Genomic DNA, 17,800 nt, shown 5'->3' with positions numbered 1-17,800 from the left:
CGCTCTACACTTGACCCGCAAATCGCGCGCGATGGCTGCGAAAGGGCGCGAACGCTAAGTGTGAAGCCCTTTCACGGTTTGTTCCCCAATTTTTGTTCCGCACCAAAGGAATCGCGATGCGAACGTGCTCGACTTTGCAGTCCGCGAGCCGCGACGGTCAGTACCTATAGTTTAAAGGATAGTTGTTATTACCACCTTCGTTCAAAATTATAGTACGCCAACGTGCACTCTGTTAGGCACGCAGCAACAGCTACTTCGACATCCATTTCACTCAACGTCGCGAACCAAATAATTGCGAGTGTAGCTATTGTAAACTTGCGGCAATTCTGCGCCGCGAAAACGCGCCGTGATCCGCGGACTAAGTGTAGAGCGGCCTTTAAATTTTATTATGAACGAATGGGAAACCTTATGTTATATAGTAGTCGCGTAGAATACGGTAAAAAAAAATGTTTTTATTCCGTATGGCACGAACAGTTCGTCCGTACGTTTTTGCAGTGATTATTTCAGAGTCAAGTGATAGCAGTCGAAACAAATGAAACACAAAATCAAAAATAAAAACAAAGTTTTATTAATAATAATAGTAGCAATGCGTAACAATATCACCAGTCTTAGCTAAGACCCCGAGGTAATCACCGAGACACTGTTGTTGCTATATTTACATAATACTATTCGCGTTAGTTTTATCTCGTTTAATACTATTCGTAACATATGGCAGGTGGGTTCATTTCTTAAATTCGAGGCCGAGCGCTTGACTCATGAAGCACAGGATGTCGGTGTGTTCTTCAATCTGAAATATAGAGTAGCTTAGTTACTAGAGTTACTAAATAACTCTCAATGAAAGTTAAAAAATATTGGTTACAGAAAGGACGATTCGTACTCATCCGATGACTATAATTAAGTATTAAGAGTTACAGAACTAAAACGCTGTACTAACGATCTTGGTAGTGGGTTTCCCGCCGCCATGCCCCGCCTTGGTGTCGACGCGCGCGAGCAGCGGCCGCCGCTGCGCGGGCGCGGGCCCGGCCGCGTGCTGCAGCGCCGCGATGAACTTCAGCGAGTGCAGCGGCACCACGCGGTCGTCGTGGTCCGCCGTCAGGACCAGCGTGGCCGGGTACTGCGCGACCGCTGTCACACAACAATTACAAGGTTTATCTCTACATTCACAACATATTTAGTAACAGAAAATAGGTCTAGGTTAATGGTTTACATAGAGACACGAGAGCATTCAGAGACCTAGAGAGAATATTCATTGTAATAGGGCTCCATACATAAGACTATCCATCCCCATGCTATGAGATTACATACTAACATATATGCGGAACTATCGAATATTACACGCACATAATAAGGTATTTGACGAAATGTTAAAAAAAACTGTTCCGTCAGTTTCAATAAGATACATATTAGTGGATATAATACTTACAATTAGGCGTGTGTATATTGTGCAGCGGAGAGTATTTCAGCAGGTACTCAAACTGAGTCTTGTTGTCAGAGCTGCCGTAGTCAGACACCCACGCGTGTCCGATTGTGAACTTCTGGAACCTCAGCATGTCTAACACTCTGAAAGGAAACACATGTTATTGTAAATTTATTGTCCGTATTTTGGGAGATGGCAAGTTGTTTTTTCTATCCAGGATCGAAATAGAATTGACATTCGGGTTTGAAAATTAAACATATTTATGGTTTCACAGCGAAGCGTAGACGCCAAACGTCGAAAGTATGAGTTCAAAAACTTAATAATTGCAGCTGTTGAACGACGCATTGGTAATAATTACCACTTGTCGCTCTTCTAAAGTAACTGTAGCAGGTTTAGACGCGTCGTCGGTCAGTCAGTCCACACGCTATAATTGATGATGTAATGTTGTTGCAACTCACCCGACCTGCACGATGGCGGCCCCATACAGTTCGGGCCGCTGGTTGATGCAGGCGGCCACGAGCAGGCCGCCGTTGGAGCCTCCCTGGATGGTGACCAGCGACGGCTGCGTGTACTTCTCCGCGATCAGGTACTCCGCGGCGGCTTGGAAGTCGTCGAACACGTTCTGCTTGTTTAGAAGCCGGCCAGCGTTGTGCCACCTCTCGCCGTATTCACTGGAACCCAAGTAAATGAACATGAGAAGATGAGTATGAGTAAATGCGTGAATTTTATGCAAACACGAAATCAAGCTAATTGTCTTATACAAGAAATTATTTATATTACTTAAATGGTTCTTTCCAAATTTAAAATTGTTTTTTTCCTGAGTCAGAAACACACGAAATTAATTTAACTCTCTGACTTTTGTTATGATGAACACAAATTATGTTTATCCACAATATTACCACCGACAGAATTATATTGCAGTGTTGTCTTACCCGCCTCCCCTGATGTTGGGAATAGCGACTACCCCGTTGAAGTGTTGCATGAAGACGAGTCTCGTGACGCTGAAGCTGGGCTGGATGTTGATGTTGAAGCCGCCGTAGCCGTAGATGAGCGCGGGGTTCGAGCCGTCGCGAGCCAGACCCTGAGCAACAGTAACATTGTAATTGTGTTGGAGTTAATCTCTGTTAATTTTGGAACGCTCATCGATTTAGTCCTTAATGCTTTATAAACGTTTTTTTAAGTTCTTCTACTCCTCCTCCTCTATAATAGTAGCGTGCAAATTTCAAATTCAAATACTTTATTTGCGAATTATGGGTTTACATAAAGATGTTATAATATTATATCATTATAACAAGCTAATCCTATGTGCCTTTTGCTATATTGCATTGAATTTCATTATGAAGCATTTAGATTGATTTATAAAGGCGAAAAAAAATATCTTTTAAAAATGCAGTGCCATTGCCAGCCTTACCTTCTTAGAAACGATAAACATAGGAACTTTAGTGCCGTCTTTGCTGTTGTAGAATATCTGCTTGGCTTCATACTGTGACGCGTCAAAGCCTTTCACTTTCACCTCTCTGAACACCTGGAAGAAAATAGTTATATTTGTAGTTAAATAGTTATCTAATAGGTCCAGATTAACCCTTTCCGACTGATATGTAGAATAGTAGTTATAAAATTAAATTAACCTGATTAAAAAAAAAAATTAAATCAAATCACAATAATATTGTAAATGTGAACGTATTTGAGTGTGTTCATGTTTGTTATCTTTTTACGATGAAATTTGGTATGGGGCTAGCTGACATCTTGGATTAAAGCAGGCTACTTTTATTTGCATAATTGAATGCATTCAAAGAAGGTTATGATTGTGCAGCAAGGCAGGCAATGCCTTGAACAATAGCAAGTTTCCATACACAAGTATAGTTATCCTTACAGTGGGCTGATAAGGCTTCTTGGTGAAGTCGACGTGGTAGATGACGCCGGGCGAGAGGAACGACATGAAGTGGTAGAAGATCTCGGAGTGCTCCTTCTTGCCGGAGAAGCCCACGACGGAGCCCACGTCCAGCGCGAACGACTGCAGCAGCTGGCCCGACGACATGCTGTGCATCTGGAGGACGCTCTGAGAGGGAATATCGTGGAATTGAATAACTACTTGAAATTAACATTTTTATATTTTATAACTATGAATATTGCATTCAACTGATATGACGTATGCTACTGAATTATCTGAAAATAATACATATACTGTGTATTAAGTCTAAAAAAATTTTTTTTGTTTCCTATGAATACTTTTAGATTTTTTACATTACTTTGTAAGAAATAATTAAATTAATTAAAAGTTTAGTTGTTTAAAGTCTGAAAGTTTAGTTGAAGTGACATCACACGAAAGTCCCATTCATGATTCATTAAACTGAATGACAGACTTGGTGATCGTCCATATTGCCAACTTGAATCATATCAATTATCTAAACATCTTTAATACATACCTTCACATCTCTGACATAATGGATGACCAATTTATCATTATCTACTGCCGATGCCCAGTCCAACACATCACTGGGATGCTCCTGTAATAATAAAAACACATTTTACATTATTTCAAATAGAATATAGGCTTTCTTATTTTCACAATATGAAGGATTAAATTATTAATATTATTACACGGGTACAGTAAGTTACTGGTGGTGATGGGGGTGATATTCCGCACGTAGGCTCCAAGTCGGCTCATTGTGCGTCGGGGGCTACAGTAAGTATTTAATAAAAAGTTTATAGTATAGTATCGTACAGGTATAAGTGTAGTCCAGTTCTCTTGGGCGGGATTGTTGAGGTCGATCTTAACGAGTCTGTAGTTGGGTGCGTCCTTGTTCGTCCGGAATATGCACACCGAGCCTTCGTTTGTCACGTACTGAAATAATTATAATAGAATATTATTTATTGGACCATGCATTATTTTCCTTATGGGAAATTATGAGGAGGAGTAAAAAATGACTTGAGTAAAGATTATCACAAAGGCGTTTTATTTGATGAAGTTTGTCCACAAAATAATTCTCTTGTTTTCTTTTACATATCAGTTCTATACACGAGTAACATAATGATTACACTTTATATTTTTTCCTTAAAATCAAATTTGCAAATTGATTCAAAACCTGTTTTAGGATAAAAAATATATACAGACCAGTCATTCTTTCCTGTTAACTTCTCATAAGAAATCGATCTGACGTGTTTCGAATTAATCGTTATAATTTGATGGTAAAGTGTACTGACGTCGGTAGAGAAAACTACTTAATAAAATATGTAAAGTAATATGATACTGATGAATAAATCATCAGTAATTTGATATTTAAGTGCTATCACGTCATAGGGGGAAAAATAAAATAAAAAGCAAATACCTAATAGGATAAGTATATATACTTGTAGCAGAAATATTGCAATTAGACACTCGCCAAAAAGTAAAATGTACTGTCACATCACATTACGTCACGCGAGGCAACAATGTTAGGGAATATACCCACAACGAAAATGGGCTTACAACGAATCGCGATGGGTTGCATAAAAAGCTAATAGATACATCTATCCTTTGAATATATCATACTTTTAATAATACGCTATTGTGTTTATTGTTTTAAATAGTAGGAGTTGGAGTAGTATGTAGTTTAAAATATTGTTATTGTTATCATTTTCAAGTGCTCATGGGTACCTCGTAGTCGGCCTCGAACTTGAAGACGATCTGCGTGAGCGGCAGCTTGCCGTTGATCTCCGGCTGCTTGCTGAGGTCCGCGTAGAACAGCAGGTTGTCGCGGCAGTCCTTCACGGGCGACACGATCAGGTACTTGCCGCAGTCCGTCACCTCCGCGCCGCTGCAACAATAACAATAGTCAGTATCACGGATTGTAAATAAGTATTGTGTTTTTAATGGATCTGATGTGGTCTTTATTGTATTTCCTCAACTGTTTCTTTATAGTGTATATAGAAAATATCGTACCTCCGTAATACTGTACATTATTGTGCCTAACAATTTATAATTAAATTGCGGGTATGTAAGCTATTGTGTTTATGATTTTCTCTATACTAAATAATTATTCAGGTAAAATTTACTAAATCCAATAAAATTTAAGAAGCATTTATCGTGCAAATTAAAGAAGTCACTTACTTGACCGCTACCAACCAGATACTTCAATAGTTATTTAAAGTTTAAGCACCCAAAGCGTAACAAAAACAATAATTTACTACCTACCTAACTATTACAAAACCAATTACAGATACGTACTTTACAATAGCGACATTACGGTGTAAACAATTTACGATTATAACTAACAACCGTCAAATTGCTAAAGGTATAGTTTGTTCAAAGTGTCTCATACACAACAACAACCTATTGTTACTACAACAATATAAGATAACGCTACATTATACAGAGTAATGTATAAACGGTTACGCGCGTCTCTCTTCGCTGCGGATTTGAGTGTGAATGTCACTGCAGGTCAACACAAAATATAATATATTACACTTTGAACAAACGTATTTCAAAAAATAATGTCTTAAAAACAAAGGAGTTATTTTTTATAGCAGTTCTATTCGAAATAGCATTTAATGGACGTGCCACGCAGTGTGGTTTCGAATGCATGCGTCAAATGATTCGTAAAAAACGGGCCACAGTACAGATTTTAACGACCACGAACTTTGACTCTGACAATAAATCAAAATCTTCTATTCATAGATTTATTTTAAAAATAAATGTATGAGTTTATGTTGTCCTCTTTTATGGTTTAATGCTGGGACCACACTCACGAGAAATATTATAACAACCGTTTAGCGTTAGGCGATAGCTCAAGTGGCAGTACATCCAAAAAATTCACGCAATATTTGCGCTAATGGGCATTGACATTAGTCACTAGTGTAGCCCCAGCATAAGCAATAAAACAATAGGTATGAAAAATACCAAGACAGTATGTATTGATTGTAGAATGTATTTGAAACTTCATGGTGATATACTCACATCCTCCATAGCGGCTCCTCGGGGAACTCGACGACGATGACGTCATCAGCCTGCGGCGTGTTGAGGCGATGGTAGCACAGCTTCTGGTCGCGGTTCACTTCCGTCTCCGAGCCGTCCGTCTTGCCCGCCTGGTCCGGGTACCGCTGCAAACGAGAGGTTATATATTATTGTATTAACTATACGTGTATATAATATAGGTATAAAGTCAAAAAATATAATTAAGAGACGAATTCTTATCTATGCATTTGCAAAATATGGATGGAAAGAGGTACAAGGAGTGGAAAAGCAAGTTTATTTATCATTTGCGGATTATTATGATCAAGCTGTATACTAAAGTATCATCATCAAAAGATACTAAAACCTTAATTGTTAGCAACAAATTAACAATAAACATTTATTAATATTAGATGGCAATCAATTTTGAATACTCAAGAACTTTATTATTACAACCAATTACTTTTATAGCCAATTCTTTTAATGGCTCTCTGTAGTTCTGTACTTATCACCTACATCAAATTTGTACTAGGAAAATCCTTTGAAAGTCTCGTCACGTATTCCGCAGTATTGACCACCTGCTTGGGTCAGTCCATAGCGTGATATCGAACAAGGAAATAGGGTTAGCGAAGGTTTTCCTTTCGAAAAGTTAAGCTCACTTACCGAGTAGAATAAGCCTTTGTTGTCCTTAGTCCACGACATTGAAGCGAACTTTACTTTTTCTAAGACCTCTGGGTAATCTTCACCTGTAAAACAAGTTAGGATTATTAGTATTTATGCTTTGTGTAGTTTTTATATGTATAAATATGGATGTAGTCGTGGTAAAATTAAGTATTTGATGTGAGAGGGAAAATCGAAAAACTTATTTTTGCATGTTTATGTTTGAATTAAAGGACATGATCCTTTAATTCAAACATAAACATACATACAACAAACATACGGACAGTGGAGGTTTTGGTACAAACAAACGAGTTTTCTTTTTTAATTATTATTAGAATATCGAGTGGGTGGCAAAACTACGGTGTTGATACTTTATCCTTCTTTTTATACCCGGAGAGACTCTTTACTCGCTAAAACCACAGAATTGTTTGTCCTTTTCCTTAAACAAGCATGAAGAACCTGGATCTTAATCCCAGAAAACCCTCGTGACTTTTGACTAACGAATTGGGCGATGCGAAAACCAGTCGTTGACAAACTAACTAGGCAGTTTTCAATCTTACCTGTGGCAACATCTTTGAGATGTATAGTGATCCAGTCGGAGCCGCTGGCGGAGAGTCCGTAGGCGAAGGTGTTGCCATCCTCGGTGAAGCGGCTGCCGGAGAGCGCGATCGTGCCGTCCTCGGACAGCGTGTTGGGGTCCAGGAACACGCGCGACTCGCCGTCCAGACTGTCTTGTACGTATAGAACACTGTGGAGGGTAACAGTAGACGGGTACGTTAGAACTGCGTATTTTTATATTATTCAAAGGATTTGGACTTTTTGGTCGATCATTCAAATTACTAGTGGTGAAATTTAATGGTTGAAGTTAAAAATAAGCGAGGTTAGATAACATCTAATTAAAAGGACTTTCACAACACGCTTTGGAAATTTAATTGTTAGATAATTGCATTCTGAATTTGAAACTAATTCTCGATTCATATTGTGCACATCTAAAATGGTTGTAGTAGAGTACTGACACTTCTTAAAAAAGGAAAAAATATGTTACAGAAAAGCTACAAAAAAAAGAACAAAAAATATAGACAATCTATTTTTTCCGGCTTCGACTTACTTTTGATTCTGTAGACCGGTATTTTTGAAGAAGAAATATCTGTTCCCCCGCCTGAAGGGGCACGAGTATTTGGGGTAGTTCCAGAGCTCGGTGAGCCTCTGGTTGATGTCACACTTGACGGGGCACGCGTCCAGGTACGGCCGCGTGATTTTGTTCTCTGCCTCTATGAACTCTTTGGTTTCGTTGGAATCCGGGTCTTCTAACCAGCGGTAGGGATCGGGGATCTATTAGTGAAAAGAATACGATAAGTATTTTAGTAATTAGGAGTTTAGTTAATTTTGTGACAAATATCAATTCTGTATTTTATCATAATAAACAAATACAAAAACGATTTTCAGAATGTAGTAAATAATAATGATTACTAGCTATAAAATAAATAACATGAAGTGATTACCTAATGCAATTAATTAATTAATTAATTAATGGTTTTCAAGTATATTCATTATTTTGTAAGCGACGGGCCGCGGTTTCGGTCCCCGCTTAGGACAAGCGTTTGTTTGCTCCACGACTGCTTGTCCGAGACAAGGATATAATTCCTTAGCGCAGGAGCCGTTTAAAAAATAATACAATTCAACGACTTATAAACACTCAGAGCCTAATCGTACGTGGGCATATCTAGTCTAGTTTTTTGCCGACATCTGCAAGTATATTTTTCAGAGGTTCATGCAGTTTGTTGCTCCATCCTTTTAATATGTTTCTTAAACACATAACCGAGTATTTGATTATTTTTAGCTTGACATGTAAACTGGCGCATAGAACATAATAGGTGTTGTTTACGACACTCACCATTTAGAAACTGCGATTTTATCATGTTGTCAATCATCTTGCCTTCAGTTTCATGTATTCTTTTTTTCAGCTATGTTACACAAGGTAAATCTTACAGTAGTATTTGTAAGTACAATAATGAATGCGCCAGTACTGGCTAAAGTTTAAATATTTTTTAAAGTATTTACTAAGTTATGGCAAATGTATTTCAAGCCACAACGAGTTCGCAGTAAAGCAAATTTATTTAGAAGGTGATAAACTAGTTAATAATTTTGTTTATTGTTTAAAATTACATTTGAATAATGCACATTATGTTTAAATACTTTATATTGATTTTTGATTGATATTTGAATATAATGATCACAGACGCAGTAAGCAGTATCTGGGTCGCGCCTTTCTAAGTAGAGTCTACATGTACACCTAGGTAAACATTATACCAGTTCAACATGAACATTGTTATAATGTCTAAGTCCTGCAGTATAAACAGGTCTCCTATAGTACTGTGGTATAAAACAAATGAGGTCACGCTATCGATGAAATACTATGTGTGTTAATTGTATTCAATTATCTATAAACAGTCAATGCGGGCTTGTAAAATCCACGATTCATTAAAATACGCAGCTAATAACACATTTTAAGACAAAAAAGGATCTTAATATTATCAACAAAAAAGTTTCGTATCGGAGAAAAAATCTACATCACGTACCAATAAATATTGGGATCACGAATAACATTTTTTGGACCCCAGTTTTTCATGTTAAGGTACAATGAACTCTCATTGTAATATTCGAAACAAAAACTGGTTTTATGGATGTTTTTTGACAAGGTAAGTTAGCCTTAAAATACCACTTGTATATTATATTTACAAGAACTTTGTGTACGTCAGAGTATGCTAAAGGAATATTAAATACAAGGTCACGCGTAAGTTAGACCTAGGGCCGGCTACTTTGTTATTTACTTTGGTTGTAGTTAGGGTTGCTTAAAGGCAACTGAAGCAAGGACAAACTGCTTATTTTCTAGATGTGTTTTATTTTATAACTAGATTTTCACCCGCGGCTTCGCCCGAGTCGAGGTCGGTTATATCGCCTTTTTTAAGAGAACTCTTCAAAAGTCCGGGATAAAATCCTAAGTTCTTTCTCAAGGTCCACTCTACCTCTATACCAAATTTCATCAAAATCAGTTCAGTAGTTTAGACGTGAAAGCGTAACAGACAGACAGACAGACAGAGTTATTTTCGCATTTATAATATTAGTAGGGATAGTAGGGATAATCATACTAGAGGGAAAATCTAAAAGTAAAGATCATATAGGTATTGCGTTAAGTAATAACATAGTTTTCACTTCAATACCAATTACAATCTATGAGAACTAGTATTCTTTTTAATTACGTACGTTTACCTATCGCTAGTACAACTGGTATTCTTACATGAACAATGGAGTCTCGAATACAATAACCTCATGTCATTATGATACCCTTTTGCAGACATCTATACAATGTACAGTCAGAAAGCAAAGTTCTTCAATACAATCAGATTTAAACACAACAATTTCATGGATATAACAAGCGTTACTATTGGATAAGGTTATTTAGTTTCCTAATCGCATCTGGATGCGTCCAACAGCATTTGCTGCTTGCTGTCTGTTCGTACGAATGAATAATCTAATTCCACTGGTTATCCACTAAAGCATATTACGCTAGTGTAGAATTCCCGGAAACGCCGGCGACAAAGCGACGTATGAGCTAACATTCATCAAATTGCATGAGCCCTAGCCATGAACCATGATCTGACTGAGCTCCCTGTCTTGATAACGCGATAACTATAACTTCTTACTTTGTGTAAGGAAAGAATAGCCCTTATTTTCGGATCAGTTGTTGGTATATTCGTAGTATATCATTTTACACTATATTGTTGTATAGCAACTGTACAGAGATTTTCTACATCTTTAGTTGGACGATTATTTGGCTATCGCATCTCAAGGATGCACATTAGATACAAATATTCTCCCGCTCTACGCGAGTTGCTTGAAATATGAATGACATATCATTGTAAAAATTCAACAGATATTCAAGAGGACAATATTTGCATTTTCTACTTTATTTCTTGTTTCTGCGCACTGAACCATGCGTGATTTTAAAATTATAACAAAAGAAAAATAAGCGCCAGCATAACTCATTAAAATGAGTACTTATCGAATAAATATTAAGGGTCTTCTTTTTATATCGTTAGCACAACCCGGGCGTTGCCTGGGTCTGTACGAGGTATAAGGAATTATTTATTTCTCTTTTTGGGTTCCAAAGATAAATGTAGCTGTAGATATTTTTAAAACTAAACCGTAAAATTATACTTTGGATACGCATTACATTAAATTCTTTTAAAATAACATGCAAACGGTTTTAAATGCTCTTTTCGGCAATTTTGGACTAAACCCGTTATAACATGCCTAGAAACCATTAGTGAAACAAGAAATTGTGTATGGCTAATTTGTTTCCATTAAAAATCCCGTTTTTGCAAACGAGTTCAACGGTTCGATTAGGTTTTGATATTTTAAAGATAGCTGTCTGCGGGATAATTTATTGCTATACTATATTTTTATAAGTTTGTAAACTTTGTGAATTAAAGAGAAAGAACTCTTAGTTTGTAAGTTAGTGTTTGAAAACGAAATAAAATTTCTCTTTTTAAAAATGAATCGTCGGTTCAACCCATCTTATTTCCATTACGAACCTGAGATTGTGTTTTTAAGAAATGAGCTCATTTTAATGCACGTAGATATATTTTTATTCAGAGAGATATATATAGATTGAAAATATCCATACATTGATTTAAGTTATAGCCTTTCGCCTAATAGATACCATAATCTAAAATCTAAATATGAGTTCAATAACGTTTAATCATTGTTCATCGTCGTTACCGACTGTTATCAGATCTGTTAAAAATTATTAAATTGTTTTTTTTTTTATAAACGACTCCCGATCTGAGAAATTTAATCCTTTTGCCGCGAAAAATTTTACAAGCACAAAGAATCTGTTAGTTTAATGGAAAACTTTGTACGCAAAACTATTTTGTTGGTATGGGTTTTGAAACGAGGCAATAATAATACTTACTTGCAGACTTAATCATAATTTAAAAAACTAAACCACTTCGGTTTAGTTTTTTGAACATCATCAACAGCGGAGGATGACGACGCCTATTCTTCCGTTTACAGTTATTAATTAAGAAACGTGGTTTAGATTTTTTTTGTTGGTAACTAACAGAATTAAATAACGCACGACGTAGAACATAATATACATCCCGGATACTTTATCTTTTTCATTTACAATAATGTAACTAAAGAATTATTTAATAGAATTAATTCAAAACATAAGATTTTCTAGCCGATGATAAGATTTTCTAACTTTCAAAACAGTTGCCCTGTAGGCAATTTACATAAACGGAACTCTATTTCTACATGTTCCCCGCGTTTACCGCCTATACAAATATCGTAAAGTTTTAGTGCTATTCAATAATATATTTAAATATCCACTATGCATACAAATTAGACTTTTTTGGTAAAATTAATAAAAAGAGGCGCTTACGGAAAATTTTGCGGACTTGACTAAAACATAGCTAACAAAAAATCTTGGCAATGTGTCTTGGTGCCATTTAGCATAGGATCGATCGTACCATCGGATCGAACTATTTAAATCGTAATGATTTGCCTCCAAGGTATGTATTATAACGTAAACACATATTTATGGTAATATCTCTCGACTAAACCTTTGCGACACTTTTATAGAGAAGCTTGATTAGACAAGATTCAACATTATCGTGACTTTCAAGTAGGTACAAGTTTTTCCTCAAAAACAAACAAGTTTGTTAGGTTCACGTTTGTGACGCGTCTACTTCGAATTCTGCGACCTTTGACTACAAATCACTGATGATAACAAAGCACGAGTGGCCATCGCAAGTCTATAAATATTAATCAAGCAGGTGGAGGATCGATTGATCGATTGCTTGTTTGTATTGCACGACTAGCGGCGTGTTGTACGATTGACTGACATTTAATGGCTACTAAGATCGATTGCGAACACATGTGTACACACGCATTGTTTACAAAGATACCTTATTGTCTGTTTCAAACTTCTGTGCTATCGATAGTTGAACAATAATTGAACTACTATTGATTATTTAATTTTTATTGATTATAAAGGATCTGTACTTAGGTTTAAACAGAAGGTTAAGGAGTTGGTACATTACCTTAGTGCCATGGTAGTCGTCGACGACGCTTTCATCCCTCCTCGCTTCTGGGTAAACGAAGACCATATTCAAAGGCGCTGAAGTGGATGCGCGCGCGCACTGCAACAACGCACACACTGACACAACACACGCATATTCAAAAACGCGCATGGCGAACCTTGCGCGCGCTAATACTCGGTAAAGACTGGCACGCTTCGGGGAAACCAACGACTTATATGGTAACACCATCGGAGCCAACCAACCGTGTTGTAGCTACAGCCGTCTTTTTGACGACGCTCAGGACATACGGCGTGCTTGCTAGACATTCTTGTTGTCTTCCATCAAAAATATACGTCATTGTTTTGTTTTTTAGTTGACAGCCAGCGAATACCGGAGTATTATTTGACGAAAGAAGATTGAATACGAGCTATAAAGAAGCCATGCATTAATTAAAACGCGACTATTTTAATCGTAGTTTTCAACATTGAGAACGTTGAGAACGAAACGGTGTTGAAAAGTAAAAAAATATTTGATTAAAAAGAGAATGATATCTTTTCGATAAGATAAAAAAACAGTTATCTCTATAGTGATAATTATTAGTGCAGTTGAAAATCGAACTCGTAGAGACACAAACTGTTCTGTTCTATTATTTTTTATTAATATAAATACAATATTTGAAATTAACATTAAACTTATAAGGTTATAATCGGTATAACCGTTTATGTTCGTCATATGGTCATTTCTTGACCTTTAGCAATATTTATATTGTATCTCTACCATCTGTTGCTTGTTTCAGTTATAGAAAACATTCCAATATCAAATTTCATCGAAATCGGTCAAGCTGTTGGGCTTATAGCTAACCAACATACGCAGTCCACATTTTCGCATTTATAATAATAAGTGTGATAGTTTGATTAATCTATGCACGAAGGCGCAGGTTCGATCCCAACGCAGGCAAGGCCCTATAAAGTTATATGATCTTTCTTAATTATTCTAAGACACTATTTACAAAAGGTGAACGAAAACATCGTGAGGGAACCTAGATTCCAATTACTGAATTATAAAATTATCAACCCTCCCTTATATGAGGGAAACGGGGCCCGTGTCCAGCAGTGGGACATGTTACTGGTATTTTTATACTATATATCTATCCGTATTAAGCTACATTGAATTTCAATCTTTCTATAGATAAAGGTAAAAGTGTTTAGCAGTTTACAGAAATCAAGGACTTTTAGCAACGTCAATGGATGCATCGTTTAATAATTGGAAAACGAAAAATTGTTAAGATCCCCGCATTCTGTCCAACGCAGAAGTCTTCTTCTTGTAATTTTTGTACTGTCTGCATTTTTTAAAGTTTGGTCTAAATCTGATCTGATCCTCATTTATTTTGAGTAATTCTTTAGTTACCCACTTAAAGCATCCGATTTTTAACATTTATGCAACGGGAAATAATAAAGAATGTTTAAGGTTATTACAATAGATGCCAACTATAAAATAGTGGTTATTTTACAATGATTGCTTAGATTAGAATATATCCATAGACTGGTTTATTTATAAACTTGTAGAAGTAGCAGTTATTTTACAATAGAATGACCTGTATTAGAATCTATATATTTTGAGACTCTTAGTATAAAAAGTTAGTCGTAAAACTGCGTTAGTATATTTTAGACAAGTAAGTGGACAAAGTACTAGGTCTGAAGCTGTGATAAAGAGGTGCAGCGATGGTATTAGGGTGTTTTTTTAGTGACCCGGAGTGAAATGTGTATTGGCTAATCACAGTGTTTGAAATGAAGAGTTCAGCAGGCTTACACCGAATTTGAGTTAGCTTTTGATTTGAACGGTTTTTTCTATGAAACCAGGCCAAGATCGAGGTCAAGTGTTACCAACGACGTTAGCTGTAAATCCGAGACATACCATCGAACAAATTGGCCCTAGTGTCGAGTAGTACCTACCAATTTGATTGTTTCGTGAGTGAGCTTAATATTTCAGGAAATGCCAACTTCGATGGACTCTGTATACGTGGATTCCACTATGCCAGGACAATCGATCGATTATCGTGTCGCCGATTGAGCGAATTTCATTTAGTCTGATAAAGTCTGGTTTGTATTACGCGCGATGTTCTTAGCCATGTTTTATAAAAATCGGTAAATCCATTTAATAGTTGTAGGATGCGAAATTGATTACAGTCAGAAATGTATTACAGGGGTATTTTCTTTTTATCTAGTTTCCGTTTACGACATGGTCAATTTAAACATTATGATGGCATAACAAATACCTTACCGAACACCCTTAGGTGGAGGATGGGCGTAACGGCAACGATTCCAATAAATTCTAGTTGATAGTACCTATACTGATCGATGCAGAACCGCTTGTACGATATCATCGTCAAAATAAAGCTGTTTGATGCTAATTTGAATCAACTTAGTATTTTATCTTTGCAATACAAATGAGGTTATCATAACTAAGTATTAAGTATAACATATCTAACGACAGTGATTGACGTTTCTTGCACACTCATGCCGATTTCTCAATATTTTTGAAGACGAGCTGTTTTGTACTGAACAGTATTTTATAATTATTTGTTAGGCATCGCATTCAAATTAATAAACCGACCTATGATAATACGTCCAATTCCTTGGCCCAGCCCTCTATACCTATATATCTAGGGAAGATTTAGGCATTCATGACCACGCTGCTCACTGCGGATTGCCTATTTTAAAGTTGGCAAGTATTTTAAATCCAGGTTTCCTGAAGATGTTTTCCTTCACCTTTGGTCTGTAATATCTCCAGTAATATCTTAGAATAATTAACAGAAGATCATGAAAGTGTGGGAAAGTCCAATTAGTACTTGACATGCGTTGGGATCGAACCTGCACCTCGTGCATCCAAATCCATACATAGAACCGCACGGCCACCACGACCGGTATATTCATTATGTACCAAAAATAAAACACTAGAATAAACCTATTACTGAGCTTGTATAACTTACATTATTTATAGAAGTTACGAAATAAGTGAAAGTGTTGATATAATTAGTTATTTACCTCGTACGTGCACTATGTTCGCTTGGCAAACGACTGTTCGTTACAATTGCGGCTCCTACGTGCTCGATAAGTGAAGCAAATAATGAGATAAATGTTTCATTAGATAAAAGAGCAATGTTTATAAATAGAGAGAGATAACACGTATTTTATTATCAGACGTTATTAAATACCGTAAAACAGTACTGACTCGGTTTTGCGCGTGTAAATATTATGTGCTAGTAAAGATAGGGAGTTCTTATTCACAAATAAAGGTAGTGAAATATTGTAATGTTTTTTTATGATTATTTTTTAAAGAACTGCACTGTAATCAAAGTAATCTAAAATTAGATTTTTTAAAGAAGTCTAGTAAATTAGTTTTTAATTGTTCAGGTAACATAATTTTATGATTTATTACAAGTAAATCCAAAAACATTTTACCTTCAGCAAGCTAAACTTAAACAATTTAGTTGGGATGTAAATAAAAGGGTCTAATGTACTTATGAGGTTAAACAGTATTGTTAAAAATTCCATAGGCTATTGTTTTCAAACAATATATCATTTAGCCTTATTATTATGCAGGTATCTTTTCCTCTGGTATTTTATTTTATGAGAGTAAAGATTCTTGCTGTTTTTTTTAAATAGTGTTCTACTCTTGTACCTACATCTTATACTTTGTCAATGCTTTAAAAAAAGTAAGACTTAATTTACATTGCATACTGAACAAACAATTCAAATAATTATAAATTGATAGAACGGAGAAAATTACTTCTCAACCTACCTCCAATTATTTATTTTATAATTAATGAGTTTAATATTATAAAATAAATCGAATAACTTTTTGTCTATTATTTAAAAAATCATTTAAGGACTATCAATTAGGTAACATTATTCAAAGGCAGGGGAAAAGAAGATTAAGTATACAAAATGAGGACAATACTTCTTTGAATAAAATCCACTATTGTGTGTATATGAACTCTCTAAAACTACAGTTATTATAAATGAGCACAACTTAAAAAAATATTACTAGTTACATTGGCTAAATGGTACAAGGCTGGTTTTAATTAGATATAACTGCCCTACACACAGTATAATGGGTCCCCTTGTAAATCAATTCATATGAGAATCAAATTGGACTTCCAATAAGGGAGAGCTCAATTTGATAGTTAAACGCTCCTAGCACTTACAACAGCGCAAACAAGATTTATTGCCAAAGCGATAAGGTCCACAATACGAGATACTCCGTAACGGATATGGCACTTATTGGAAGGGAAACGACTCTTCTTAAGTGACCGACTATTTCAAACAATTTTAAGGTTACATTAAAATTACAACAAATCTTTGAAAATCTGACTAAAGTTTAATAAAAATAAAATTGCCCAAGAAAACAAGTACACTTTTAAAACTATACAAAAGGTTTAAATTCAAATTCTCATCGTAAAAGTCACTCACATATTGCACCCAACTTAGCAATGTAAACAAAAACAAATCTTACCAATATTCTTTTGTCAGCTACAAACTGAGGTGTAGTCTTCACACAAGTATATATTTTCCGTTGTTTAGTCGTAAATGCGGATAAATTTGTTGTTATACGGGAATGATTAGCAAAAAAGCGACGCACCGCCATGCAAATTGACATTGTGAAATCGGTGTTGCCAGCTAATTTCAATAAACTGTGATGTCAAAT

At 35.9% G+C, this 17,800-nt stretch overlaps 1 protein-coding gene across 2 annotated transcripts; it reads right to left on the bottom strand.

Annotated features, from left to right (window-relative positions):
* Window positions 1-545: 545 nt before the first annotated feature.
* On the bottom strand, window positions 546-17,767 carry LOC113496371 (prolyl endopeptidase). 2 transcript variants are annotated; one of them, XM_026875557.1, is made up of 16 exons: window positions 17,609-17,767; window positions 13,115-13,213; window positions 8,116-8,339; window positions 7,568-7,755; window positions 7,011-7,093; window positions 6,354-6,496; window positions 5,055-5,214; window positions 4,143-4,262; window positions 3,844-3,924; window positions 3,291-3,476; window positions 2,829-2,942; window positions 2,350-2,498; window positions 1,876-2,088; window positions 1,424-1,560; window positions 935-1,125; window positions 546-787 (listed from the first exon to the last, which is right to left on the bottom strand). In XM_026875557.1, exons 1-16 carry the CDS (start codon window positions 17,750-17,752, stop codon window positions 722-724), a joined length of 2,298 nt encoding a protein of 765 aa, XP_026731358.1. In that variant the 5' UTR covers window positions 17,753-17,767; the 3' UTR covers window positions 546-721. The 2 variants fall into 2 exon arrangements, with proteins under 2 accessions (XP_026731358.1, XP_026731359.1); XM_026875558.1 differs by lacking the exon at window positions 17,609-17,767 and adding an exon at window positions 13,357-13,471.
* Window positions 17,768-17,800: the final 33 nt, after the last annotated feature.

Source organism: Trichoplusia ni, chromosome 8, assembly GCF_003590095.1.
Source record: "Trichoplusia ni isolate ovarian cell line Hi5 chromosome 8, tn1, whole genome shotgun sequence".
Taxonomy (NCBI): Eukaryota; Metazoa; Arthropoda; class Insecta; order Lepidoptera; family Noctuidae; genus Trichoplusia; species Trichoplusia ni.
The sequence above is the reverse complement of the archived record's forward strand: the minus strand, read 5'-3'. Positions and strand labels throughout refer to the sequence as shown.